The sequence below is a fragment of the Pelmatolapia mariae genome, linkage group LG12, assembly GCF_036321145.2.
Source record: "Pelmatolapia mariae isolate MD_Pm_ZW linkage group LG12, Pm_UMD_F_2, whole genome shotgun sequence".
In the NCBI taxonomy this organism is placed as follows: Eukaryota; Metazoa; Chordata; class Actinopteri; order Cichliformes; family Cichlidae; genus Pelmatolapia; species Pelmatolapia mariae.
The window spans coordinates 31,495,886-31,523,815 of record NC_086237.1 but is presented as its reverse complement, the minus strand read 5'-3'; the positions used below and the strand labels follow the sequence as shown (position 1 = coordinate 31,523,815).

Here is a 27,930-nt window from a genome sequence, read left to right as displayed (position 1 = left end):
TTTTTTGTTTTACTTAAAGAATGTGGGCCGCAAGGTTATTAACTTCCAGTTACACAAATCCCGCTCTAGCCGTTCGTAACAAAGACTTTGGTTAATATATTTAATTGTCTTTCCTCCAAATCAAAAGAGCCACCCGCAGCATGAAAGACTCACATGTTTATTTCAGTTCAGATCTAATGCTGAAAGAAAGAGAAAGGAAGAAATGGCCACAGTCATCACAGTATTGCCTTTCATTATTCATCCATGCAGTACTCGGAGCCCAAGAGTTGACCAAACACACCAAACTAAGGATTCGAAACAAACGAGACAAATCCTGCTACAGAAAAAAAAGCTCACATTAGTGTAATTATTTATTTCAGACGACTGGTATGGAGTCCCCGTGCTTCCAATGAGAGGATAAAAATAATCAGAGTTTATACATTTCAAAATATCTAAGACTGTTTATAATGAGAAGGTATTAAATACAGAAACATGTTAGAAAACACAGAAAGTTTATCATAAACGAGGAAAATGTGAATATTCACATCTCAGTCAACTGTGTCACCTGAGCAAAATAAGAAACGCTACAGTAAAAAAGTTGACCTTCATAAAAATAAAATCTTTAACCTAAATGAAAATTTAAAAAAAAGAATAGTGGCGATTTATTTAAACATTTTGTTTTTATTCAATAGGCTGGCTCAAGCATTGTGAATGAGATAGGTGTATTTTTACTTGTTTCATTGAAACAAGATTTTTCTGCTGTTGCATTTTGGGCACAGTCTGCCCCACACCGTCCTCAGCGTGGCTTTCCTTAAAGTGGGACTCCCCCACAGGTACACGGCCGGCGTGCACACGGCATTAAATCGAGCCATGATGGCGAAAAGATTGGTAGCATCATTCCTAAATGTCAGCCCTCTCCCTACAACCAGTCTGAGGACGATGTTAACGAAGGAGGGACACCACAACAATAAGAAGGTTATGACAACAAAAATGATTATTCTTAATGATTCCTTGGTGCTTTCTTTCTCTGCACTAGGGGGCTCTCTTTCCAGCTGGTACCTGGCAACAACATACAGTTTAATAGTCATGACCACTTTGGTGAACACTATGATTTGAAGGGTTATGGTACCAAACACGTACAGCTGTGTTGCTTTGGAAAAGGGCAAGAAAATCGAAATAACCGCCTGAGAATAGACATAAAACCAGCAATAGATGTTTGCAGAAATCACCACGCCCCTCGTAATGAAGCGAGAGTACGTGAAAGGATGACAAACAGCAATATAGCGGTCAAATTGCGCGAATAAAAATGTTATTAAATTTACCCCAAGGAGATAGTTTAACATGTTATAAGTTCCATTTCTGGATGGATATCCCTCTTGAACATCAAACAAACCGACATAGTACACTGAAAACCCGATGAGCGTGTCACAGATGCTGGTGTTCAGCATGAAAATAAACCTGTTCTGTCGGCGGAGCTCTTTGGTGGCAAAAATGGTAATGACTATAGGTCCTGCTACGAAAACAACAGTTGTGGCAAATAAAATCTGAAAAATGAAAATGAGATAATCCACAGGATGGCTGAAGTCGACCGACAGAGGCACTCCTGCAGTCAGAGAATCAGTGATGTTGGTGAGCAGCATTGTGTCAGTGACGCATACCGAGAACAACATTTTTATAGAGCTGCTCAATAGGACACTGCCCTGCTAAAGCCAAACTGTATCTCCCAGAAGGCATGGCTTAATCTCACGTTTCAATGCATGAAGTTGTATTTGTTTATTTTTACTAATACGACAAACATCTTGCTTTGTCTTATTCGTTTTCTCAATTAACGTCCTTTTGTATTTATTCTAACTTTTCCTATTTTGTTAGATTTGACAGAAAGCATGGATGTAAGAGACTATTAAAAAAGTCAAATCAGTCCTTTACCTGCAGTGATGGACACACAACAGAAGTGATCACAAGAAGGAAGAAAAAACGAATTATAGGGTCGCCGAGATGTCAAACAAAGAGCAAATAAATTCTAATGCAAGCACGGGACAGTGAAATGTGTGATTCATTTATTTATGTTTAACATCCATCCCACTGTATTTATATCACAGTTTTTTTCCATTGAGACTACAACGAGAAACATATCGGAGTGGAATCTTGTGCCACTCCGATATTAACAAGCATTTAATGATTATAGGAGAAAATGTTGGATATTAAAGTGAAAATATCAGGGCACAGACACTTAAAATATCTGCCTCGAAATCATTTATTTCAAATATTAAACGTGTATACAAAACTATTAAAACTATTATTAATAAGTTCACATTGAGTGCACTTTTTTTTATTCAAATTCAGATTTTGAGATGTTTAATGCGAACATCACAGTTTATACATTCCAAAATATCGAAGACTGTTTAAAATGAGAAGGTATTAAATACAGAAACATGTTAGAAAATACAGAAAGTTAATCGGAAATGGGAATATTCACAACAATACTGATTCTACAATAGAAGTGTTTCTGAGCTGAGACTTTCAGGTGCGTTAAAAGAAAAAGCTTTAGGTTTGGTTCATGTGATGATGAATGGGGCCATCTCAGTCAACTGTGTCAGCTGAGCAAAATAAGAAACGCTAAACCGTTCACCGGATTTAAAAGAGGACAAAGGTGACCTGCGTAAAAATAAAATACAAAATCATTAATTTAAACGATTATTTAAATGTGTTTTAGGAGTGAGGTATTCCAACCTTTTGTTTTTACTTAATAGCCTACTCTGGTTCAAGCATTATGAATGAGATGAGGTGTATTTTTTACTTGTCATTGAAACTTTTCAGTCTGAGAAAAGAATGAACTGAACTGAGAGATGTAGCAGTCAGTCTTCATCGGCCTTCTTGTGCCATTCCTTTTTACAGCACAGGAGGAAACTGAGAAAGAGGCGAGTTGACGGCAGGTCATTCACTGTTACAGAGACTGTAGTTTCTCTATCTGCTGTTGCATTTTGGGCACAGTCTACCCCACACCGTTCTCAGCGTGGCTTTCCTTAAAGTGGGACTCCCCCACAGGTACACGGCCGGCGTGCACACGGCATTAAATCGAGCCATGATGGCGAAAAGATTGGTAGCATCATTCCTAAATGTCAGCCCTCTCCCTACAACCAGTCTGAGGACGATGTTAACGAAGGAGGGACACCACAACAATAAGAAGGTTATGACAACAAAAATGATTATTCTCAATGATTCCTTGGTGCTTTCTTTCTCTGCACTAGGGGGCTCTCTTTCCAGCTGGTACCTGGCAACAACATACAGTTTAATAGTCATGGCCACTTTGGTGAACACTATGATTTGAAAGGTGATGATACCAAACACGTACAGCTGTGTTGCTTTGGAAAAGGGCAAGAAAATCGAAATAACCGCCTGAGAATAGACATAAAACCAGCAATAGATGTTTGCAGAAATCACCACGCCCCTCGTAATGAAGCGAGAGTACGTGAAAGGATGACAAACAGCAATATAGCGGTCAAATTGCGCGAACAAAAATGTCATTAAATTTACCCCAAGGAGATAGTTTAACATGTTATAAGTTCCATTTCTGGATGGATATCCCTCTTGAACATCAAACAAACCGACATAGTACACTGAAAACCCGATGAGCGTGTCACAGATGCTGGTGTTCAGCATGAAAATAAACCTGTTCTGTCGGCGGAGCTCTTTGGTGGCAAAAATGGTAATGACTATAGGTCCTGCTACGAAAACAACAGTTGTGGCAAATAAAATCTGAAAAATGAAAATGAGATAATCCACAGGATGGCTGAAGTCGACCGACAGAGACACTCCTGCAGTCAGAGAACCAGTGGTGTTGGTGAGCAGCATTGTGTCAGTGACGCATACCGAGAACAACATTTTTATAGAGCTGCTCAATAGGACACTGCCCTGCTAAAGCCAAACTGTATCTCCCAGGAGGCATGGCTTAATCTCACGTTTCAATCCTGTTAAATCATAATTGTTTATTTTAACTGACACGACAAACATCGTATTGCTCTATCTTGTTCAGTTTTCTCAATTACACCCAACAAACGTCCCTTTATAAACTGCATTTTGCTATTTGTTTAAGTTGACAGAAAGCATGGATGTAAGAGACTTTTAAAAACTCATATAGTCAGTCCTTTGTCAGCAGTAGTTGGAACACAACAGAAGTGATCAGAAAAAGGAAGAAAAGGGGAACTATAGGGTCGCCAAGATGTTGTGTGCAAAGAGCAAATACATTCTAATGCAAGCACAGGACAGAGAAGTATGTGAATCATTTATTTATATTGGACATCCATGCCACTCGTTTGGCTTTTAAGAAGTCACAAATATTGGCTTGCAAAGTGTTTAAGTTTTTTTTTTTTTTAACATTTTGTGTTACAGAAATAATCAGTACAATATAGAAAAATCCAGCAATGCATGCTCTTGTGGACATCTACAGACTAACAGTTAAGAATCAAGTCAGTAAAGTCAGTTTATATCTTGTAAAGTAAATTACTTGGTAAATGCATACTATATATGAATGAGAGGGGCTTGGTAAATTTGAATTATCCGCAGCTATTTGGTGCTATACACTTTTTCTGAGGTCTCCTACACAGTGAAATCTCGGAAAGCAGAAATTCAACAAGACAAAATGTCAATGAAATGAATTCTTATTATTATTATCGTATTATTCAGAAAGCCTGACAGATGGGACAAGTGTCCCTTCAATACTCTTTAAAGAACATCAATAAACAAACGAAAAAGAGTCCAAAATGTCCGCTATCATATAATAAACTGTATCAGTTTTACTGACAAACTTAACGTTGCTATTTATTCCTGAGAAGATTGCTGCTACTGTATGTAAAGAAAGCTTTATTGTATGTTTAGGTGAGCTGAGGCAACCCAGCTGCTTCTAAAACTGTATTAATATCACAGTTTTTTTTTTTCATTTACACTATAATGAAAAACATATGATATTAAAGTGAAAATATCAGGACACAGATACTTAAAATATCTGCCTTGAAATAATTTATTTCAAATACAGAACGTGTATCCAAACTGTACAAACTGCAATTATTTTTTAGAAGTTCATATTAAGTGCACAACTTAAAATTCAGTTTTTGAGATGTTTAATGCGAACATTATATTTATCATTTTTAAAATAATATAATAAAATAATTCACTTTGATTTTCCTTTTAGTAAACGTGTAGTTTTTTCTTTTTCACTCTATTTCTCTCAACCCGCCAGCGTTGACACATATAAGTTGTCATGAGTTGATAAAAAAACAACCACGAAAACGTGTCCGATGAAACTTATTGTCATGTGTGATAAAGACTTCCCTTTCCTTTCGTGGTCAACTGACCACAAAATATGCGTTTGTAATATTCATTTATTGTGTCTAAATTTAGTTAAAGTTTAGCATCGCGATCACTGCCATGACTTATTAACAAAACTAGGCTATGGGTTGGAGCCCGTTCTCACTCCCGAGGCGTAACATCCCGACGTTTTGTCACGTCCTGCGGCGTTCCTGAGGAACGCGAAAGGTGACCTTCCACGTTGTTATGGTACGCGGCGGTTTCCAGCCCTGTACTGCAGCCCTAAACTTAACCTTATCACTAAGCCTAACCATAACTTTATGCCTAACCTTAACCATAACCTTATGCCTAACCATAACCTTATTCCTAACCTTAACCATAACCGTATCCCTACGCCTAAACCTAACCTTATCCCTAAACCTAACCATAACCTTATGCCTAAACCTAACCATAACCGTATACCTAAGCCTAAACCTAAGCTTATCGCTAAACCTAACCATAACCTTATTCCTAACCTTAACCAGCACTTTAATGAGGTGAAATAGTGTTTTCTAAAGCGATTTTAAGGGAAAAAGCGAAGATGTGTAGATTGAGTCCAAACGGTTCTCATGTGTCCGCAGTTTTCCGATGTCGTGACGTAGGAACGCCTTGGGTGCCCGAAAACGTAATATGTTGACGATTTGTCACCTAGCGTAAAATGTTACGATTTGGGAGTGAGAACGGGTTGGCTATGGGGCTATCCTTGGTCCTGAACCTACGGGTGTCAGCGCCAAGACGCTGAACGTGGTGCTGAATGTGCTGCACCAGTGAACAGGAAGCTGGATCCAGTCGGAATGCTGAATTCCATCCAAATATCAATGAACTAAACCTAAAGATTATTCGGATCCTGTTGTACATTTTCTGCTGTTATAGCCTCGAGTTTAACCGGTTAGAATGTGAATGCTATTTGTTTGCTACAGAGGTTTTAGTGGAGTCCATCTTTTTGGCTGTGGATACAAAACAAGGTTTATTCGATGTGTAGCCTACAACTGACCAAAGACCTTTGCAGTCTGATCCCAAATGCCGGTCAATAAAAAATAATGTGCTTACTGCGAGTAATAAGTATAAAAGACAAAAGAATACAAAGATTTTAAATATAGAAATTAAACGCTTTATCCTAAACTTGATAGGCTGCTCTGTGGCAGTCTGTCTAGTTCAGGATATCTAGTTGAATCACAGCAGTTTCATTTTTATGACATAGTTGAATCAGAACAAGAGAACAGGAGCCCAGCTTCGTTATGTTTTGTCTGAAAAATCAAAACACTGAGACTGAGAAAACGCATAAACTCAAAAGTGACCGCAACATGTGGCCCATCAGATGGGCTCTTAGTATTTTATCCTTATTACAACTTATGATGCTGATGTTGGCTGCCTTATTTCGCTTGTCATCCCATCAGAGTTAAAGTCAATCCTGCAAGAGAGAGAGAGAGAGAAGGGGGGGGGGGGGGGGGGGGGGGAGAAAGCGGGAGAGAGGTAGGGTGCCAGTGCGAAGAAGGGGAGATAAGGGATAAAATGTCTTTTTATTCACAAGCAGCATATTGTTTGACATAAAACGGTAATTCTACGTAACACTTGCTACTTGAGCCGCGTCTTACCTTGCACTGCGCCTGGGACAGACCCTCCACCACACCCTTCTCCACACGGCCCTCCGAAGCGCCGGGCTGCCCCAGATGTACACCGCAGGGGTGACCAGCGCGTTTAAGCGTGCCATCGTGGCGAACACGTTAGTGGCTTCATTCCTAAACCTGAGACCTCCTCTAGTCAACTGCCTCACAATGATATTGACAAACGAGGGACACCACAGCACCAAGAAGCATATAACCACAAACACAATGATGCGCAGTGATTCCTTCTTGTTGTCTCTCTCGGCACTAGGCGCCTCTCTCACAACGTGACTCCTGGCTATGATGTACAGTTTAATTGTCATGAGCACTTTAACGAGCACTATAACCTGTAGAGTCATCACACCAAACGCGTTTATTTGAGCCGCCTTTGAGATGGGCACCAAGTTCTGCACAGTGAGAATAAAGTATGTGTAAATCCAGCAGAAAGCACAGATCACAATGACAACAGATCTCGTTATGTAGCGACTGTAAAAGAACGGATGGCAAACGGCAAAGTAGCGGTCAAACTGAGCAAAGAGGAAGGTTAACACATTGACACCTAAAAATGATGGCAAAATGTAGTATGTCCCATTCCTCGAGGGATAGCCCTCTTGGACGTCAAAGAGCCCCAGATAGTAGACGGAGAAGCCGGTCAGAGTGTCGCTGATGCTCGTGTTCAGCATGAACACGAAGCGGTTCTGGGCTCGAAGAGATCGAGTGGAGGTGATCCCGATGATCACCGAGCCGGCTACAAGCACGGCACACGTGGCGAAAACAATGTGGAAGGTGAAGATGAGGAAGTCCTCCGGACTGTTGAAATCCACCGACAGGATGACGGTGGCGTTATAGAGCATCCTGGAGCTCCACAAGAAGTCGAGCACTCATTATATTTATAGGTCCAACAAACGATGCTGCTCAAACTTTCTGATCTCTGGAGGCTTGGTGGCTCTGACATGGGTTAAGTGACGTTTAGAACTTACTTACTTTGTGGAATCAATAAGATAAGCCTAATCACAAGAAGAATTTTATATTTAGTGTTAAAAAAATAGAAATGGATCCTTAACTTTTGGTCAAGTTTGTAGCTTTTGCTGTTTGGGGCTTGCTGCCATAACCTTTCATCTCTGTGATCCATAAATAAAATATTTTATCACCTTTGTTCAAAAGGCCAACTTAACATTTCACAATACTCAGCTATGTTTGTTCATAATATTTCTGAATTTTTTTTAATTATCATTTATATTAACTTTGCCTGCACTTTTTAGCATTCTGCAGCACTTTTTTAGTTGGTACTCATTGTGTTTAAACCGAAAGTATCCGGTAAGCCAAAAAGTGGCTTCCTGTATTTAAGCTGTTGTAAATTTCTTGTTGGCATATAATTGGTCAAACACTTATGATATAAAGTCCTCTTGAAGCAGAAAGAACATTCCTGTCATAAGGTGCACTTTTGAGCAAGTCTCATTTACATTAAAAATGTCTTTTTCAAGATCAGTCTCAGAGGGCAGCAGAAACAGCAACAAACATAACACAGTCTGTTAGGGCTCTAGCTGGGCCTCCTGAAACTGCCCTTGTGTGGGTGTGGTGTTTTCTCTCCACCTCTACCTTTCTTGCTCCACCCCTCTGTCTCTCTTTTGCTCTTCTCTCTCCCCAGGACACAGCTGCTGCTCATTGGCCTGGTTTACCACCTGGGCCCAGTCAGCAATCACCTCTCTGAGGTCATATAAGCTGGGGATGAACTGGCTGTAGGAGGGTGGTTTTCTCTGGTGTCTCTGCTTTGTGTTCTAGGTGTGTGATTGTCCTGCCTGTGGTGTGGAGTTGTGGAAGCAGTGTGCAGTGTAGCTGCTACATGTGAGTAGTGTGGGCTTGTGGGCCTCGGCAGCAGTAAAGCTAGATGCTGCTAGTGACAGGGTGAGCTTGTGGGCCCCTGGAAGTGCCTCCTCGTGGTGTGGAGTTTTTTGTTTGGTTGTTGTGTTCTTTGTTATTGCAACCTTTTTCTTTTCTAGTGTTATTGGTAAAACGGTGTTGCCGGCTCTTTATGTTAAGTTGATCTATAATAAAAACTATTTTATTTACTAAACACCTCTGTCTGTTCTCCTTTCATTCTGTTCTGGACCCATTTGTTACCAGTCCCCACACACACCCCTAGACCTTCATCGTGGGGACGTAACACAGTCTGTTCTGCAAAAATCTTTTAAGTGGCTAATCTGATTATAATGTAGAACACTGAGTGGGTACAACGACGTCATAAAGAGTCATAAAGATACTTAAAAACAAGTCATATCTTGCACACCTTCATAAATCTTGTTTACTACAGCTTGTGTACCAGCAAAAGGAAACATTAGACATCACTTTTTTGGCATGCAAACGGAAACCCCCGCAAAGTGGTGGTTCCCCGCAGTTCAAACTGAGCCCATTTCCACCTGCCAACATCTTCAAGCACTATAAAAAGTAGACTTAAGTACAGTACAGTTACATAGATGCATATCCTGATAATGCCTCCACTCTCACAAGATAAGTTATAGATGGAGAATGAGTCGCCACAGTAGTGTGGGCTTAAAGGAATAAATGAAGCCTCACAGATTCAGTCTCAGGTTAGGAAGAGTTTATGCGACAAAAAATATACGTCCTTCTCTCTGATATCGACTAATTATATGCAGTTGTTAAAGAACAGGGGCACACTTCTCTTGCCCATGACTTCGACCCACATGCTGCTAGTGTTCAATAAACTCAGCTCCCAAAAGAACCATGTAAAACTCCGGTGCTTATAATGATAATGAAATCCTGAGTACCCTGGATAGCTCCCGCAGTTATCGCCGTTTTAATAACACACTAGCAGGGACTTATAGTTTGTAGTCTGTGGCTTTGACAATAGAAAATGAACTACCTGGTGTTCAAATGTGGCCTGGTAAATTTAGTTCAATCTGTCATAAATACTGTATGTTATTCTTATATTTGTCTACTCCATGCTGGCACACTACAGGGGCCTCCAACGGTCACCTGTTGGGAGCCCCTGGAGATTTGTTACATGCTTTTCACTGGAATTAACCCAGACGTTTTGACTAGTGAGAAAACAATACTCCTAGTTTATAGAGTACAACATGGACGCAAAGACTGGAAGAAACTTTGTAATTGCTTTTAATCCAGACTTTTAAAAGTTGGAGTTTAGGGGAGACCGGGGATAGTTGTAACATTTTTGACATTTCTGTCTGTAGCTTGGAGCTCTTTTAAGGTAGTGGATTCAAAATGTAATGCAAAGTATTTACATGTCTCTGCTATTAAATAGTACAGCTATTTTCTCTGCAGCACAATTACTCATTGCATGGTATGGTCTCAAACACAAAGAGTGAAATGTTACAATTAACCCCATAGTCTGGGTTAGTTGTAACATATTCTGGGGTGAAATGTAACACAATGAAATAAGGGTACTGACAAAATTTTAACATGTAATCTTTTTTTATTCAACACATGAATGCACTTAGAACTATTTTTGTAGCTATGTGTGTGTGTGTGTGACAGAATGCAGAAATCTAGCTTTTGAACATATTCCATCCACCCAAAAAAGACTAATTATGGAATTTTCAGAAACTGAATATTTCATTAATTTTGGTTGGTCTTCCTTGAGTTTGGCCTCATTGGCTCAGTGGGCATTGTAACCTACAACTTTTGAACATAACAGTGAAGCTGAAAAAATGTAGTTGTGCACCAGCATCGCAATTCCACTGCCATGTCCATGAGAAGAATTACTTTTTTTCATGGCTGACCTTGGTGTGGTTTGCAAAGTGCTTCAGAAAAATCAGGAAGTCTATTTCTTGCACCCAACTTAATTTATTTCCACTACCAATACTTCCTACTGGCCCATCTCTGACAAAGTGGTCTGCATAACGTATGCGTCGGAACACAAACATTGGAGGAATTGTGTTGCTAATGGCATTAAACGCATATACAAAATGACCAGTGAACCTCTCTCTGCTGATGTCATTGCCCCATCTTGTTTAATAAGTTAAAGTAATAGTGTGGTAAGTAGTAACATTTGCATTATTGTCACAACTAACCCAGACTGTTGCTGTTACAACTGACCCAGACTCCTATAGCTATGAACTAGCAAACATTACAGCCAACGGCTAGAACATTAGCACTAAAGACCTACACAGAATATATCCCCATAGACATACAAATAACATAATTTAAGTTTGACGAGTTTAACTGCAAAGCAGATAATTCTATTACAAATGGAAATAAAGTTTTTTTTTTTTTTTTTAAAAACGTACTTTTTGGCATGCAAATTACTTTTTTTCTTCTTAAATTGTCTTTGTTTGTGTACAGGATGAATCACATCATTTGAAACTTAGCCCTGATTGCAGAAATTGGAAGTGTTACAACTGACCCACGTTAGAACTATCCCCGGTCTCCCTACATAAAATCTGTTTTTATTTGTTTTTATTTTTCTATTTTTAATTATTTGCTAACTTTTAGTCTTTATGTAGGCATAGGCCTATGACGTCTGTCGTTTGCGGCTGCATCATCCGACCAAGAAACACCAGCCTGTAATTTCGGACTTTTAGCCACAAGGGGGAGCAATAAACATGTTGCTGTATTAACCTTTGAACCACGACACTTTTCTTTGAAACCTTCAGCTGGTAAGGTAACCTTTAAAACATCAGTTTGGGTTCTTATCAGTGTCTTTGTTTCAGATGTACTGATAAGTAAGCAGGAATGTGCTTTTAGGGCCTTTCGTTAGAGAGGATAGTTGTAGCTGAGATAAGAGCAAGAGAGATTCTTTTTTATTAAAACTAACATTTCTTTTAAAAAATATATCATTTTTTCCCGGTTGACCCATGGTTGCAAAGCAGAAGATTTAACATTGGAAGAGTTCACTCTGTTGCCTTCTAGTTTCTGTTCTGTGCCCTGGAATATAAACCTAAAGAAACAGACGTAGATTTACAGACAAATTTACAACTACAGCTGAAGTTCCAGTAAAGAAAGACGACGAATTATATCACTAAATATTTAGTGGACGTACTACTAGTTTTTTTTTTAAAACCTCTCTGATCTTAAAGTTGCACTCAGGAAATACAAAAAGGCCTTACATCAGCTGTGCTCTGTCTGTCTGTCTGTCTGTCTGACTGACTGACTGACTGACTGACTGAGTCACTATTGGGCCGAACACTAGTTTCATGTTTTCATGAGAACACACGTGTGTTTTCATGAAGGCCTTGTGGGCTTGCTCTCCTTGGGAGTTGAAGTCACTCAGGTTGACGTCTTCCTCTTAGACTGACTGTGCTTGCTACATAAATCGGACTTGAAGTAACCCCACTGTGCTGTTCGGGCACAGCTGCAATACTGCCAGCATTTGTCATGCGATGAAAGCCTGATTATTATTAATATCTTTGCACCCACGTCTTCTCCGCCCTGATGAAAAACACCAGCCGCCCTTTGTCTCTTGCGCTGCCCCTCACGAGCTTTGACAACGTGTTGATGTTCCTTTTCAGCGTTTTCCTGGCTACAACCATCATTTTCCTCAACGTGTCTGTGTTTCTCTCCATCCTGCTGAACACAGCTTTGCGCAGCGAGAACCGCTTCATGTACATGCTGAGCACTTGCCTCAGTGACATTTGTACGGGAGTGTCTTATTATTATGTTGGTGTTCTCGATGTGAGGGATGTCTATGACTCCCCCACGAGAACCTTTTACATTGCTCCCACATTTCTAGGACTGTCTTTCATGGCTATCCTGGCCGCGCAGGCGGACAGATACCACGCTATCTTGTCCCCCTTTAAATACTCCCAGCGCATGACCCGAAACAGGACCGTGATGGTCATCGTTGCCTACTGGGCCTACGCTTTCTTAATCGTCGCTGTGCAGAACCTGGTCACTGTCGGTGTTGCCAAACAGGTCACGAGCTTTGGCACTTTTGTCGCGAACATATTCCTAGTTATCATAATGATAGTGCTCAATATCCGATTGTTCATCATTGCCAGGTTTCAGCTGGAGAGGGAGCAGCCCTCCGAGGAGAGAGACAGCAAGCGTTCGTCGGTGTATCTCACACTGGTGGTTGTGGTGTTCTTCTTGGGGACTTGGCTTCCTATATTTTGTCATATTATCATTTGTAATTTCATTGGCACGACCTGTTATACCTTTAAAAATGAGGGCACTGACCCTATTCGCATTTTGCCCCGAGTTAATGCTGCCCTGACCCCCATTCTGTACGTTAGAGGGTGCTCTGCGCTCAGGGCAACGCTGCTCGCCAAAGTGTGGAGACCCTGCCGTGGGAAAAGGTGAGAGGCCGGTTGTGTTTCACGAGTCAGCTCATTAAGAAATTATACAGTGCCATTCAAATATGCTTTTCGCGATAGGGCTCACACCTTAGGCCAGAAAGGATGCACATAAAACCAGTTTTATTTGAATTGTTGTTTGCTGTCAATATGTAAGCCGTTACTTTGAATGCTCCTCTAATTATCTATCACTTTTCAGGGCTTACTGGTATAAATGTATGAACTGTAATATTTTATGTTTTAGACATGTTTTTTTCTTCTTGTTGGCTCTTGATTGAAAGTCCTCATCATGTTTATATATAGAGTGAAAAAAATAATTTCTAGCTCCTCCTCTGTTAATAACAAGTAAAATTTAGCCCTTCTGTACACCGAGTCCCTCCTTAGAGTTGGATCATTTCTAAATGGATGGATGTCAACATGCCACCACAGGCAAACTGTTAAAAATTTATTATTTTCTCCATTATGAATGGAAATCAACTGTAAAATGCGACACGTTCTTATCATGGACTTCACAATGAAATGACTTCCAGTGAAAAGTAATGTGTTTCGACTCTAGTTTTATTTATTTAATAGCCCAACTGAATAAACAATTACAAAGTAAAGTGTGGCAGAATCTTGTAAGTTTATTTAAATTATCAACAAAGTTTTAATTTAATTTTCAAACAATAATTAGTAATTTCTACATTTCTTAAATTACAAACATAGCTGGGTAAACGATCCAACACCGCATAACACAAACTGTAGTCCGCCTGATAAATGATTTCTTATGTACATTTCCAATGAACGTAGGCTGGGATAGAAGAGTTCTAGCAGATTTTAAACAGTTTTCACACACATACGTTTGCTGGGAATCTTCTGCCTGTGTTTACGTGGAGCACCTAAGAGCACCTTGATTACGTAACCCCTCGCGCTGAGTATGCAGTTTCCGCGGCAACCACACAGTGTCAGAAGTGGCCTTTGGCACGCCGCCATAACGCCGACTTCCACGGAATGTGACCGGCACAATGTAAGTACAAAACATAAAAGGTTTTACTTGGGAAACGGCGAATGATTCCGAGAGGATCCAACCCCTTGCAGCTGTTTTTAAGATTTTCATTATTAACATCTGCATACTCTTCAAGTATTCTGAATAAATCGTGTTTCAGTGAAATCTATCAGTGAGGCAATAAGAAGCCTGGTTCTCTTTGCTAAGAGGAGGAGCCTGCGTGTCGCAACACTTCCGCACATCTGGTCCAGTTTCTGAACCTCTCTTTCTGCTTTTCACTTGCTTTCATATATATTTTTTAAAAACATTAAGCCAGTTCTTTCACCAGGCATCACAGTCCCATTAAACAAAACAATAAGTAAATGAATTAAGATAACGGCAAAAACAGGTATTTACACAAATTTAAGCTACGTTGTCTTTATTTAAAAATATGAAAAATAGACAGAAAGTCAATGGGTTCCCCTTAATCATTATTTAGATACTGAGGCTTGAGGTTTTGAAGGCAATGCAGCCGTCTTAAGTCCAGCTGATAAAGAGATTTATCAAGTCTAATGCTGTTTTCTGTGGCGGTTGTGGTGTGTATTATCACCAGTGCATTGCGCACTGAACTGGCATATTAAGTGAAGACCTTTGCAGATAAAAGAGGATACACTCAACAGTCCGCTTTAAAACATACGACAGCTTTTCGTGTACAATCCCTGATACCACATACAAAAATACCCCTCAAGTCTCAGTAAATCGATTCTAAAATTGCACATCACTTAACTCCCTACTTCTATTTCTTTCCCCGTCACAGTCCCTTCATAGATTAAAACTAATTTTTGTAATATGTGTAAAGTCAGGCATCTCACGGAGCATTTACCTGCACACAGCAGGATGGTAGGACTATAACTGGGTCGTTTTGCTCGGAGGAGAAGGCCTTAAGCTTTTTGAACACAATGAAAGAAAATTGCACTCTTTGTTTCCTTCTGTGCCATCTTGCAGGTAAAGTTGGTAAGATTCCTGCTGTAAAAAAGTGAAAACCCTCCCACATTAGGATGTTTTCACTGCTGCACTTTGGGGCTGGTTTCTATTCAAATGTGGGTCAGGGGTGAGGAAGCTAACGTCATAAGCTTGCAACATGGCGTCCCGAAGGCTGTGAGATGAGCAAGAGGATGGTAAAGACCGCTTGAGAACGACCATACCGATGTAAGAAGGTATTTAAAATGAATTCTTTCCTTTTGCCGCGGCGTGTAAATGTGTGTCGGAGCCGTATTTCTGTCGTTTTTTGATCGGATCGTTTCCTACCACCCACCGCAAGAATCGCAGAGGTTTTCGCTGTTACGCTGGTGTTTTTTTCCACGGCGTGCCAACAAAAAGGGGCTCTACCAGCCTGCTTGGCAAGCCGAGGATTCCCACATTATTTGTTCGAACATATCGCGGTCTCTGCCCAAACCTGTAACAATGCGCCGTTAGCGAACGCTGTGCTCCTTTTTATTTTTAATTAGGCGTCGTGAGCTTATGAGAGATGTCCCACAGGACGAGTGTGTACCAAAGAATTACCAGGTTGGCAAAGCACATCAGGGGGACAGAACGGGTCCACGGACGGCACGTCGCTACGTTGTATATGAACGCTAAAACGTTTCTAGTCTTCACCCCATTTTCTCAGTTTTGCAGTCCAACGTGTTTAGTGAATTGTTTACAAAATTGCAAGCTGATGAGTTGAATCTTTCTTTAAAATCAATCGCTTTCGCGTAAGCAAAGCAGATCTCTTCAACTGGTATTGAATTGCACTTTGTGTGGTAAATGGAGCGGGGCAGATTCTGTGGATTTTACGCATGTTTTTTTTGCGCAATCAGCTGATAGTCTTTGAGATGTTCGTAGATGGTATCGATACCACTCGTTTATTGTTTATATGTAGGTTAAGCCACTTTGGTCTTAGGTGAGGCTCATTAAAATCATTTAACTGGATTGTCTTGCAAATATACCCATTAAAATGTTGGATGCATGCAGAGCCTGGTTTGAAACGTTGCTTTTTAAACGTCGATTCTAGCGATGCAGTGGGGTGTACGTTTTAGAAGCACTATAGGTGCGCTGGTGCTATAGAGCTACCATCTTTGTAATCGGCTACAGTGTTGGTGTCACGTTACACTCTGACCTATAACTGCACTGTTTTATAGAAACACTGTTGCACTGTCGTTGATTTCTGTCAGTAAATAAGCATCCTCATTTTTTTAAAAAGGCGGAAAAAAATCACACCAGTACGTTAATTACTTCATCATTAACTCAAAGTAAGCCAATAAAACAATGCATGTACTCGGGTGTGAAGGCGGCTCTGCTCCTCATGATTACTGCTGTTAAAGTACCAAGGGGCATGGTGATAAGAAGGCACAAGAATGCCAGTAATGTGCGTTTCCTCGACTGGCTGCTGTTAACCAAAGTGTAGTTCTGTGGAAACATTTCCACTTTAATTAACAGTTGACGAAATGTACTTACCCCCTTGTAAAACGGCTGTAGAAAAATGGTCAGTTGTCTCATATTTAGCCAGTTGGTAGGGAAACGGATGTCTTTCATTTTACACATGATAAAATTATTTTGCACACATTTCCAGTAGCTCAGCTGCACATTAACTGTTTCTTTCTGCGATCGTTGGTGTGAATTCATTTCAAGTTGGCATTGTTATATTTTTTTCAAGCTCTTGCTTTGATAGTAGAGTAAAGATAAGATAAAATTCAACTGTTTTCATGGCTTCTTTTTCTGGTTAGGGTTGCAGGGGACTGCAGCCTGTAATAAAAAGATTACAAGATGTTATTTTGGCAGACTACACCCAGCCCAACATATAGGTGTAGCGCTCAGCTGCTCTGTCTGCCAACCTCAAAATTTGGCTGGAGGGGGTAGCTTAGGTGTGTTTTTCAACAACACACCTAAAAGCTGTATTGTTAAGAACGGGACACATGCAAATGTGTATTACACTTTATAATCCAATTTGGAAAAGCCTCTAAAGGAGAAATGGGACTCCTGGCTGTTATGCCTGAAGCACTTGATGATATCAGCACAGTAAAAGCACAGTGCTTTGATGAGCAAACAGCTTAATCCATTATGTTTAAACCAGTCCATCTCATAAACCTTGAAGAAACTGAGTGAGACTATTGATCACTTTACTTTTATAGAGTTGATCAAGTTTTACACTGAAAATGGATTATGTGGGCAAGCCGGTCTCTCCAGTAAATACTGTAAAATGTTGTACAGTAACCGCTGTACTTTTTGATGCTTTTGTCAATTGAACATTATAGGTCAGAGATCAAGTAGCAAGGGTCAAACAAATTAAAAAATGACCAAGTCAAGTGATCAGTATGACTAGTTTCATTGATTACTATGGACTACAGAGTGTGGCCTGGAGGGTAATTTGAGGTCTGTGTGTGTGCCTCATGATCGGCCAGTTGGTCTTGTCCTTTCCCTTTCTCAGCACACACGTAGTGTCTTGGATGCAGGCTTACAGCAGCATGTGTGGGCAGTGCAATACAGTAAGAAGGCTACTTAGGCTATATGTGCTGACATGTTGGATGGGGACTTATAGATTGTTCTGGGCTGTTGTATCTATATGTAGCTGTCTGTTCTATTTGGTGGTTGCCTGTTCAGAGGCTGTTTGGTTTGTTCAGTGGATAAAGCACCTCGGGGCAGGGTTGTTGTTGTTCTTTAAGAAGAAGAATGTGGAATGTAGTGCTGATAGCCAGAAGGTTGCGCAGTGTTTAACGGCTGAAGGAGGAGGGGGGGGTGGCAGGTCTGTAAAACCTTGGACCATACAAGATCTCTTACTCGCCCAACACGATGTTCTCAGTCAAAGCATTAGATATCAGGTCATGTGGGTTGGGGGTTGTTGAGGAAGTCTCGCAAGACAGAGGTCACTTTATCACACCAATCATATGTTCAGTTGTCAGTGAAGTGGCTGATTACTGTGCTTTTAGTGAGGGCACGCACTGTGATGCATGTGGGCACCAGTTACTAAACAGGATTGCTGGTGAAGGTCTCAGTGTTTATTTAGTTTTTTCCTGAGGACATTCTGGATGAACACGGTACTCAAGACACAGCAGAGATGCAAATGAGAGTTTAACAAAGTTCTTTTTCAGCAATGAAAACTGTTACATATAGCCTCATCTTAAATTCCATTACCTCCAACTGCCAGATACTAAATGAACTAGTACTTTTCTGGTGTTTCTGACCACTCAAAGCAGCGTTCCCACTATAACCTATAGCCTCTCATTCACACAGATTCATATGGCACTCGATCCAATGCATACAGACACACACACACTCACAAAACTGGGGATCGACCCACAGACCTGATTAGCAGACAGTAAGTGTTACCTCCTGGTAAAGAAATGAATTAATACTGCATGTAAAGAAATTTAGATATAATCAATAGATACATCAGCTAGTTTGAGATTTTTTTTTTATTATCACCTTAGTAAAAATCAGTCCCTTACAGTTACAAAGAAAAAAAAACACTTTTATGCAGACTTTAAATCTCTCTTTTTAATCTGTGTTTTTGCATTTTAACCTGTTCTAACAAGAGAAACATCAAGTTTAATAACAAACGAATGTCTCTATAAATATAAGAGAAATGTATAACTACTCAACATGACATTTTTCTTCTAGCACTGTATTTTTAGTCTTGCACATGCATCTACACCCCACGTTTACAAAACAGCTGAAAAACTAGAGTTACTAAATCATCCTGTCTATTTAAGTATGTTGTTTTTATCGCTACGTTGTACCATTTTGGAAAAATATTGCCTTGAGCATTACATGAGTTGATGACAGTTTATAAAATAAAAACCCATCTGGCACTGGTTGCTCTCGTTTTATTAGCTAAGATTACCTCCAGATGACATTGATACCACAGAATAAATTGATTAATTTCCTGTTTTTAAAGGTATGTGGTAAGGAAAAAAGGATTTAATCTCATTTTTAAAAAAAATCATCAAACTTCTCCTCCTTCTTTTCCCTGGTGTTACACAACAATCTATGGTCTGAATGCTAGCATAGCTTTGTAAGGTTTTAGGATGTACACATGTGGTACATGGCAAGCCACAGCTTTCTGATCGGTGATAAACAGAATGAGGTTCTTGTCATTCCACTGCACTGTGGGCAGGACTTGTTTGTCTTGCCGAACTGCTGAACTCCTCATTGGAAGTGTTCACCCAAACTGTCAGGGTACTGTAGTTCACATACTTACTATAATCGTGCACCTGTTCACCCAGCAGTCCAGCAGTTCTGAAAAACTGAATGTTCCAAAAACAGGACAGAACCCATTCGACCTCCTGTTGAGCTTTTTCTAATAGCAGGATATGTCCTCTGCAGCTTTTCTGAAAAGATTACATCCAGAATGGATCCAGCACTAGATCCACTTAACAATCTACCATTGAGCCTACAAGTATAGGCAGGCTATTTCAAGAAATGACTGAAGCTAGTGACTTCATATGTCATCTTTACCTTCTATATTCTGTCTTATGCCTGCATTGCCAACTTGCCTAAAAGACTTGATCTTGCTACAAGTGGATGAATTTTTTTTTTTTAAATTAAACTGTAAAAAGGTTTTAGATTGAAGGTTATGTTTTTTTTGGTTGTTTATTGTGTAAATCTGAAGCTTTTTCTGAATCTAACCAAGATGAGCTTTGTGGAACCTTTGCGGTAACGCGATTTCTGAAGCTTTATGGAAACAGGAGAGACCTGATTTTTGGAGCATGTATATGCCTAACATATGTTCTAAATGAGGTTTTAAATGTGTGTGCGTGATAGAGTAATGCAGTGTAAAGGTCGTGTAGCAGGATGGAAAAACAAAACAAAACAATGTGCGTCTTTGTAACCAATCAAATGAGACTAAAATGAAAATGATTATGTTAATTTCCATAACTAACTAGCATAACTTATCACCTGTAATAAAATACTGTGAGCTGCCACGCTGCACAGCTCTGCTAAGAAAAGAATTTAATTCATTTTCTGAAATGGTTTAGAGCAACCTGATAAATCTTTCCTTTTTTTTTTTTTTAAACTAACTGTTTATTTTAATCTCATTTTATTGTGAGCTGTCCTTCCACAGCTGGTCCTTGCTGTACCCATGAGTCCTGCATGGACCAGCCTTACCCATGCTGCAGTGTCAGCCATGTTGAAATGGCTCAGAGGTGGTTGCTTGGTGTTTGTATTTCAAACTGGCTTTGTACCATCCCCCCCAACCCCTCCCCCACTCTCTCTGCCCACCAGCATACTCTGTTTGTGTGTGTGTGCGCACACACAGACACACACATGCACACACCTAACACACACACACACACACACAGAGTGAGGCCTTTTGCTCCTGCCCTTGATTGCCTCTCATTCCGTGTCTACTTCAGTCGTTCCTACCTATCTCTCTATCACTGATCCTTTCATGCAGGTTCTGATGTTGTGTAATGGCAGTTCTACAAACCCAGTACTATCTCTTGCTTAAATGAATCTCTGTGAAAGAAGCCCCAACTGTCCCGTATCTAGCACTGTCCCGTATCTAGCAAGTGAAAATAAAAAATAAAATAAACAATAAAAGGTGAATCAAATAGACCATTACGGCAAGGCTGGGATGGTCCATTTGGTAAAGGAAATCCGTTGGGCATCTTTCTTCGCCTTTAGACAATAATTCTGATGGCAAAAGAACCAAACGGGACAGGCAAAAAAAAGAAGAAAAAAAGAAAGAAAGAAAGAAGCCCCAATTAGACAAAAGTTGCATGTCTTTTTAAAATCCTGGTCAATCCTGATTTCTATTGGTTGTTAGCAGATGACCTTTCACAGCAGTAGGGTGTGTTTTGTTATTGCACCACAGGACTTTGACTCACCTCTGCCTTCTCTTGGCTTTTTTACTCTGTGTTCAGGAGATTAGTGCCACAGCCCAAAGCTTTCTGTCACCTTTGCTACATGAACACCAACTTGCTGTTGGATCTATACATGCATTGGAAAATTGTAAGTAGCAACAGGGGTGGTAAATGAAGTCAAACCTGATCATCCAAATTTCAGGTGTTACCAGTTTTAATTCAAAGGTTGACATTAATTCAGTGCCCAGCGCTCTTTGACTCGTTCTACTTTACACTCCAAAATCTGAACACACGTGCATGAGCCTTCCCGTGTTTGTGAGTTGTGTGTAAACATCTCTTCTCATCTCCTGATCATCAGGCTCCTGACACAAGTCAAGGTTGAGGATAAGTAGCAAGGCGCTTTGTTTTTTTTAGATGAGTTTGCCCCTATCATTATGTCATAGTTTTTGAAGAGGTTACACTGCAGGGAAGGTAAGCTGATCCTCTGTGTGTGCTCAAAGACAACAACCTCCCTGGGCTGAATTTAGTTGGTATGTTGTAGGATGTTCAGCCAGAGAGAGAAGTCTTTCTTACAGCCCTTCTAAACCAGCTATCATGCTTTCTCTCCAATGAGCTGATCAAACCCTGCAGACTTTACTGCTTTCTAACTTACTAATATTATCCATAGAAACTAGTCTTTTGGCATGCTGGAAATATTATTATTTTTTTGCTGTTTTTGTCAGTTGATACATCATCCCTGACTTTAACTGCAGAGTTGTAGAACAGGAACAACAGTCTGGTTTGTAGTATTGAAATGTTTCTAGGTGGAAAGGGTGCCATGCAGTCATACTTGGAGCTACAATCATGGTGCAGGCCTCTCTGTCCCCTGTGGTATCATGCCTCTTTTCCTGGGCAGCATCGTTGGAAGGTGAGCCGGGCCTACACGTGTCCTACCCTAGCTGCATATAGATCAGCTATAATCCATTAGCGGCTCCCTGGAATCCAGCCGGCACAGCACAGCAATGGAGGGGCCAGGGGGAGAGGGTGGCTGGGTGGGTGATGGAGGGGAGGAAAGGGAGAGAACGAGGGATGAGAGGTGGAGGGTGATGGGGGAGGGCTTTTTTTTTCTTTTTCTTTTTTTTTCTCTCCTGAACTGGCTTCTCTACTGTGAGCCCAGCCCCCTTTTATGTCGGTCCGCTGGAAAAGCCTCTTGAATCCCCCCATAAAGCCTGCAGAGGTGTGTGTGTGCGTGTGTGTGTGTATGTTAAGAGAGAGACTTGATATATGGCTTCCTGGCTGGCATCACAGTAGAGGCCCTTCTTTCTCTAGTAGCCCTCTTCTCCATTACCGCCTGCAGGGCTGAGTGCCGTAAACTCCCCTAGCTTGTTCTACGATTAACACATCTGGGTTATGCTTTTCAGAATAGCTCATTATGATTTACATTGGGGACAGGACAGTGAGCTGTTCCTGGGATGTGTCTGCATGCCCGGTGAAAGGCTGGTGAGGGCTGGAAGATAAAGAGAAAGGAGAGGTACAGAGGAGAAACGGGGGAGGGGAAGAAGATCGTGAGTAGAAGTGTCAAAGCAGAGTAGGCAAGCCCAGGCCTGGACCTGGGGGTAATGATCACTTCAGCTGATTGTATCAGCTAGTCTGTGACAGAGTCAGCTTGGCTACATACCGGATACACTCAGCACTCTTTACCAGGTTAAAATTTTAACCTTCTTGTTCTTTGATGGTGTTTAATTTTGACTATAATAATGGGTGGTCATTACCATCCTTAACAAGTCTCTTACGTCTAGTGTGCCATCTTCTTTAGTTGTACTTTGTTTTTCTCTGTAGTATTTGAAGGGATACTGGAGGGCCTTAGCCAGGATATGTATGTCTTTGTTTAATGCTGTGATGGACTCCTTAGTTGTGATTACTTACTGTGCAGTTAAAACTATTTTAAACAGATACAGTTACTTGAATTTTAACTTATGCTTTTGCCCTGATGGCGTTTCGGGGACAATTGAGGATAATTCACATCTATTACAAACTGAAATATTCTTTAAAAGCTTTGCTTTGATCTAAGACCAGCTCAAATCACCAGTAGTAATCTGTGTCGTTATGAGTACCTGATATTTAGTTTGTTTCTTTCAGCTGTTCGTTGGCGTTTTTCTTGCTAGTGTATATCTTATACCTACAGCATTATACAGAAGCTGTATGATTGTTGAAGTTAGGTTAAGGAGATGGTATACACAAGGAGAGAAATTCAGAATTGTTTTGATAATGTGTGCCTAATTTTACTAAAATCTTACTAAAAGGTATCTAAGGGCATCATGCTTAAGATATATTAACCTAGAATAAGTTCAAGTTAAACTATAGAGCTAATGTAACTACCTTGGTCGATAGTTACTAGGTATGTCATTAATATAGTTAGTTTTGGTCAATTCATATTATTGAATCAATATTAATATTGTCTCCTGTTTTACTGGTGTCTTAACTCTAGAATGTCTTTTAATCTGGTGACCTGTGCACAATATTGATATCAGCTGGTATTTTTGCCCATAGTTAGAGTCAGGATTTTGAGCACAAATTAAATCATGTTATTGTTTATTTATAGTAAAAATGATTTTTTTATTCAAATGTTGATTCGCCCACTGTTTGAGATGTGCACACTGGAATCACTAAACAACATGCAGATCCATTTCAACCCTTGGTGCTGGGTGTTTTTAAATGTGATTTCAAATCTCTTGCTTGGCACTTAAAATGGCAATTTCTACATGTGTTTGACTTGAATTAAACATTTCTTTGTCTTAGATTGTAATCTCTTGTAGTATGGCATACCCTGCTGCGGTTATTGAAAATTTGTGTTGTCTAAGCTTGCCTGTGGCTTTGAGGGAACGTTAAACATGGACAGACTGCTGCCTCAACCAAATGATACCACTGATATTGCCCTCAGAAGTTTTGCATCTATTGCATTAACACAAAATTTGTGTTTGTAGAGAAAACTAGAAATAGAAGTACTGTGGTGTGTACCATTAGGTCATCAGTATGTTGTTTAGCAGTGAATTGGATTCACTTGTCCTATTTCCATAAATAAGGGCCCCTCTGGAGGATCGAGTGGTGCTGTCCTTGCCTTGGGGCCACACCCTCCCCCTCCTCTCCTGCCCATGGTCCTGTGTAGTTTTTCCTGCTCAGGTGTCACCTAATACCCCCCCCCCCCCAGCCCTGCTCTGCCACAGATCCCCAACCCCCAGACAATAGGGCAGGGCTGACATTACCATGACCTAATGGAGACTAGAGTTAGCTGAGTTTCCAGAGAGGGCATCCCATCGAAACTAGTTACTCTGGTGAGATAGTGGAATGAGGTAACTTAGGAAAGAAGTTACTTTACCCATTCTTGTCCTCCACCCCTACGGCCTTTGTGCCAGATAAGTGGTAATGTGTACAGTCAGAACTTGATCCATGTAGGGTTACAGTTTGTTTAAAAAGAAAAGTCAGACACAGAGAAGGTTCCAGTTTCTAAGCAGCTGTGTGATTATATGGCATGCACTGCTAACAGTTTGCTAATTTTCCAGTGAGCTCAATTTTGCCATTAGAGAAGCGTTAGCTAAGCCTTTACAGCACATTGCTTATTCAGCCCCCCCCCCCCCCCCCCCCCCCCCACCCCACCCCACATCCACTGCCAACACCAGTAACTATTGATTTTTGCGTTATCTGTTAAGAAACACCACTCTCTATTTCTTTTCTCAATAACCCATTATTTTTATGTGGTTTCAGTGTGATAAAACTATTTTTTAATGTAATGCTGATCACCTCTTTGTTTTGTTTCTTTCAGCTTGAGGTGGTGCACGTGTAGGAAGAGAGAGACGAGAGAGAGGGGAAAGAAGGACGGAGGAAATGGAACTGCCAAATCATGCCAAACAACTGCTGCTGCAACTCAACCAACAGAGAGCCAAGGGCTTCCTGTGTGATGTTATCATTGTGGTGGAGAATGCACTCTTCCGTGCCCACAAGAACATCCTGGCGGCAAGCAGCATCTACTTTAAATCTTTGGTCCTCCATGACAACCTCATCAACCTCGACACAGAGATGGTTAACCCCTCGGTATTCAGACAAGTTCTTGACTTCATCTACACTGGGAAGCTACTGTCCTCATCAGACCAGAGCAATGAGCAGAACTTCAGTGCCCTCTTAACTGCAGCCAGCTACCTCCAGCTCCACGACCTTGCTGCTCTGTGCAGAAAGAAGCTTAAGCGCAATGGTGGGAAACCCCTGCCAGGTAAACCCTCCACTCCAGGTCCCCTTAGCCGCTTGCGTCTAAACAACCAGCGGCTTTCCTCTTCTACCCCTACTGGCCACAATAACCACTATCCTCCAACCCCTTCTGATGCCGACCAGCCACAGCCAGATGAAGGCCTTCGGGACAAGCTCTCAGATGACGAGATGTTTGTTGGCACCTCTGGGAAGAACGGGAATGGGGGGAATGGAAGCAGTAATGGTAACCTCAGCAGCGGAGGAAGTGCGGGGGAACCGGACCTTGGACTAGACCTCTCCAAGAAGAGTCCACCCTCTGCGGGCACAGCCACCGATGCCCTCAGCCCACACAGCAACTCCCAAGGATCCCCTCAATCTGCCTCAGTATCGACAACCAACAGTGCCTCACTGGATGATTCGTCTACCACCTTGCCGGGTGCAGACACCTGCATCTCAGAGACCATGGACCTCAACTCCTCCTCTAAAACCTCAGAGGAAATCCAAAACCAGCCAGAGGGTCCTCCACCACAGAAAAAGTCCCGACAGGGAGCTCGGAAGAATGAATGGCCTAAGAGAGAGGCTTCAGGGTTGAAGTCTGAAGATCACAGCAGGCCCCTGGTTAATGGGGTAATTGTTGGTCCTAAAGATAGCCGCTCATCTGGGATTGGAGGTGGCAGTGGGAACAGCTTCACATCTGACCAGTCCTTCCAGTGTAAGGACGAGGAAGAAGGAGGAGAGAATGGCCAGGATCACAGTGAGGAAAGTGGTCAGAGTGATGGAGAGACTGCAGGAGGTGGAGGGGGAACAGCAGGGGGGCACCACAGCGCCAACTATGTGTACAGGCAGGAAGGTTTTGAGCCAGCATTTGGAGACAACCTCTATGTGTGTATTCCCTGTGGTAAGGGTTTCCCCAGTTCTGAACAGCTCAATGCTCATGTGGAGACACATACTGAGGATGAGCTCTACATCAAAGAGGAGGGAGGAACCTTTGTGAAAGAGGAAGATGAGGAGGAGGCCGAGGACCTTTCTGCCACTGTAGGTCCTTCTACCTTTGGTTCTGAAACGCGCCCGTTCAAGTGTACAGTGTGCAGTAAGAGCTACAAAGACCCAGCAACCCTGAGACAACATGAAAAGAGCCACTGGCTGACCAGGCCTTTCCCCTGCAACATCTGTGGCAAAATGTTCACCCAGAGGGGAACCATGACACGCCACATGCGCAGCCACCTCGGCCTGAAGCCATTTGCATGTGAAGAGTGTGGCATGCGCTTTACACGCCAGTACCGTCTGACAGAGCACATGCGTGTCCACTCTGGAGAGAAGCCGTATGAATGCCAGCTATGTGGGGGGAAGTTTACCCAGCAGCGCAACCTCATCAGTCACCTGAGAATGCACACCTCACCCTCTTAGAAATGCATCAAGCCAAAGAACTCTGGGAATCGAAAATACAAACCTTTTCTCTACCTTTTCTCCATCGCAAAAGCAAAGAAATGCACACATACACATAGTTCTACATATTAATCCAGTTTACGATGCCCTGGCTAAGTGAATGATGTAGCCGTTAGCCACAGTGTGCTCTTGGTGATGGTGGGATCTTGTTGATGCAAGGATTAAGTTGTTGTTCATATCAAACAACGTCTGCTCACCTCTCAGGAGCTTTAAAGGGACAGTTTACTGCTGTCTCTCTCCAAAGTCACAAAGCAATGGTGGAGTTGCATAACGTCTGGTCTGTTAAATGTGAATGTGGGTACTGATATAATGTCAAGCCTCTCACTTCATACCCTTCAGCAGCTTTTCTCTCTTCTACCTTTGAGTCTCTGAAGTTTTCAGATGACTCAAGAGTCCCCTGTGTACTCCAGTGCTACTTTGACCAAAAAAAAAAAAACACGTGCAAACAATACTGGCAATAATTCAGCAAAAAGATTATTTTAACCCTGACAGCTTTATATGCTTCGTTGTGTTGGTTGGTGATGGTTATCTGTACATAAAGCCCTTTTCAGACATGGGATATGTAACATTGCTCGCTACCCCAATCTGTTAAAGTGATGGCCTTCTGGCATACAGACATGATGACTTCTACATCCATATTTCTCAGTTATACCATCATAGATGTGACGGTGATGAAGAGAGTTGCTAGATTTGGCAAAAATCCCAATCATGATTTTTTTTGGTCAGTATTGTAAAATTTATTTATTTTGCACAGTTGTTTCCAAACGATTGTGTAAAATAAATCAAACTATACACAGTTTTTACAGAGGATTTCATTTAAATCTGAATATAATTGTAAAAAATAAAGCTTGAAAAGGGTTGAGGTGGTGGGCCATTAGAAATAAAGAGCTTGAACTTTTGGCAAGGAGCAAAACTGTACTACTGTAAAGGAAAGCAGTGCACTCAGCAACACAATGTAAAATCTTAGAAACAAAAACAAACACAGAAAAGTAATTCTTTTCTTTGCTAATTTTGTTTTTGTAGTTCTCTTTGCCACTGACACTAAGTGTGCCTGCTAAATAGTGCTGCTGCATGGAGGGTACGCCACCGCTTTCACACAGAAAGATCTCTCCTCAGGATTGGGAACAGCAAACTGTATTAGAGAGCAATTGTTTTCATCTTACTACCACAAAGAAGCAGATCTGGTGGGATAAAATGCAGTTATGTGCATGTTATTGTTTCTCTTATGGGCTAAGCAACTCACATCTGCGCAGGTGTTCAGTCAC

The 27,930-nt window shown here is 41.2% G+C and overlaps 4 protein-coding genes across 5 annotated transcripts; 1 reads left to right on the top strand and 3 right to left on the bottom strand.

The window, feature by feature from the left end:
• Window positions 1–716: 716 nt before the first annotated feature.
• On the bottom strand, window positions 717–1,619 carry LOC134638319 (trace amine-associated receptor 2-like). The gene has a single exon (XM_063488828.1). The coding sequence runs from the start codon at window positions 1,617–1,619 to the stop codon at window positions 717–719; it is 903 nt and encodes a 300-aa protein (XP_063344898.1).
• A 1,324-nt stretch (window positions 1,620–2,943) lies between these two features.
• Window positions 2,944–3,861, bottom strand: LOC134638318 (trace amine-associated receptor 2-like). The gene has a single exon (XM_063488827.1). It carries the CDS (start codon window positions 3,859–3,861, stop codon window positions 2,944–2,946), a length of 918 nt encoding a protein of 305 aa, XP_063344897.1.
• A 3,052-nt stretch (window positions 3,862–6,913) lies between these two features.
• On the bottom strand, window positions 6,914–7,780 carry LOC134638317 (G-protein coupled receptor 15-like). The gene has a single exon (XM_063488826.1). The coding sequence runs from the start codon at window positions 7,778–7,780 to the stop codon at window positions 6,914–6,916; it is 867 nt and encodes a 288-aa protein (XP_063344896.1).
• Window positions 7,781–15,299: 7,519 nt separating this feature from the next.
• hic2 (hypermethylated in cancer 2) lies at window positions 15,300–27,467 on the top strand. Of its 2 annotated transcripts, none has more exons than XM_063489835.1 (2): window positions 15,300–15,368; window positions 24,801–27,467. In XM_063489835.1, the coding sequence occupies exon 2, from the start codon at window positions 24,863–24,865 to the stop codon at window positions 26,624–26,626; it is 1,764 nt and encodes a 587-aa protein (XP_063345905.1). In that variant the 5' UTR covers window positions 15,300–15,368; window positions 24,801–24,862; the 3' UTR covers window positions 26,627–27,467. The 2 variants fall into 2 exon arrangements, with proteins under 2 accessions (XP_063345905.1, XP_063345904.1); XM_063489834.1 differs by having other exon boundaries at window positions 15,302–15,376.
• Window positions 27,468–27,930: the final 463 nt, after the last annotated feature.

Bases quoted from the DNA above. Each gene is read 5' to 3' on its own strand.
- LOC134638319 (XM_063488828.1), bottom strand. From the start codon at position 1,619: ATGCTGCTCACCAACATCACTGATTCTCTGACTGCAGGAGTGCCTCTG.
- LOC134638317 (XM_063488826.1), bottom strand. From the start codon at position 7,780: ATGCTCTATAACGCCACCGTCATCCTGTCGGTGGATTTCAACAGTCCG.
- LOC134638318 (XM_063488827.1), bottom strand. From the start codon at position 3,861: ATGTTGTTCTCGGTATGCGTCACTGACACAATGCTGCTCACCAACACC.
- hic2 (XM_063489835.1), top strand. From the start codon at position 24,863: ATGGAACTGCCAAATCATGCCAAACAACTGCTGCTGCAACTCAACCAA.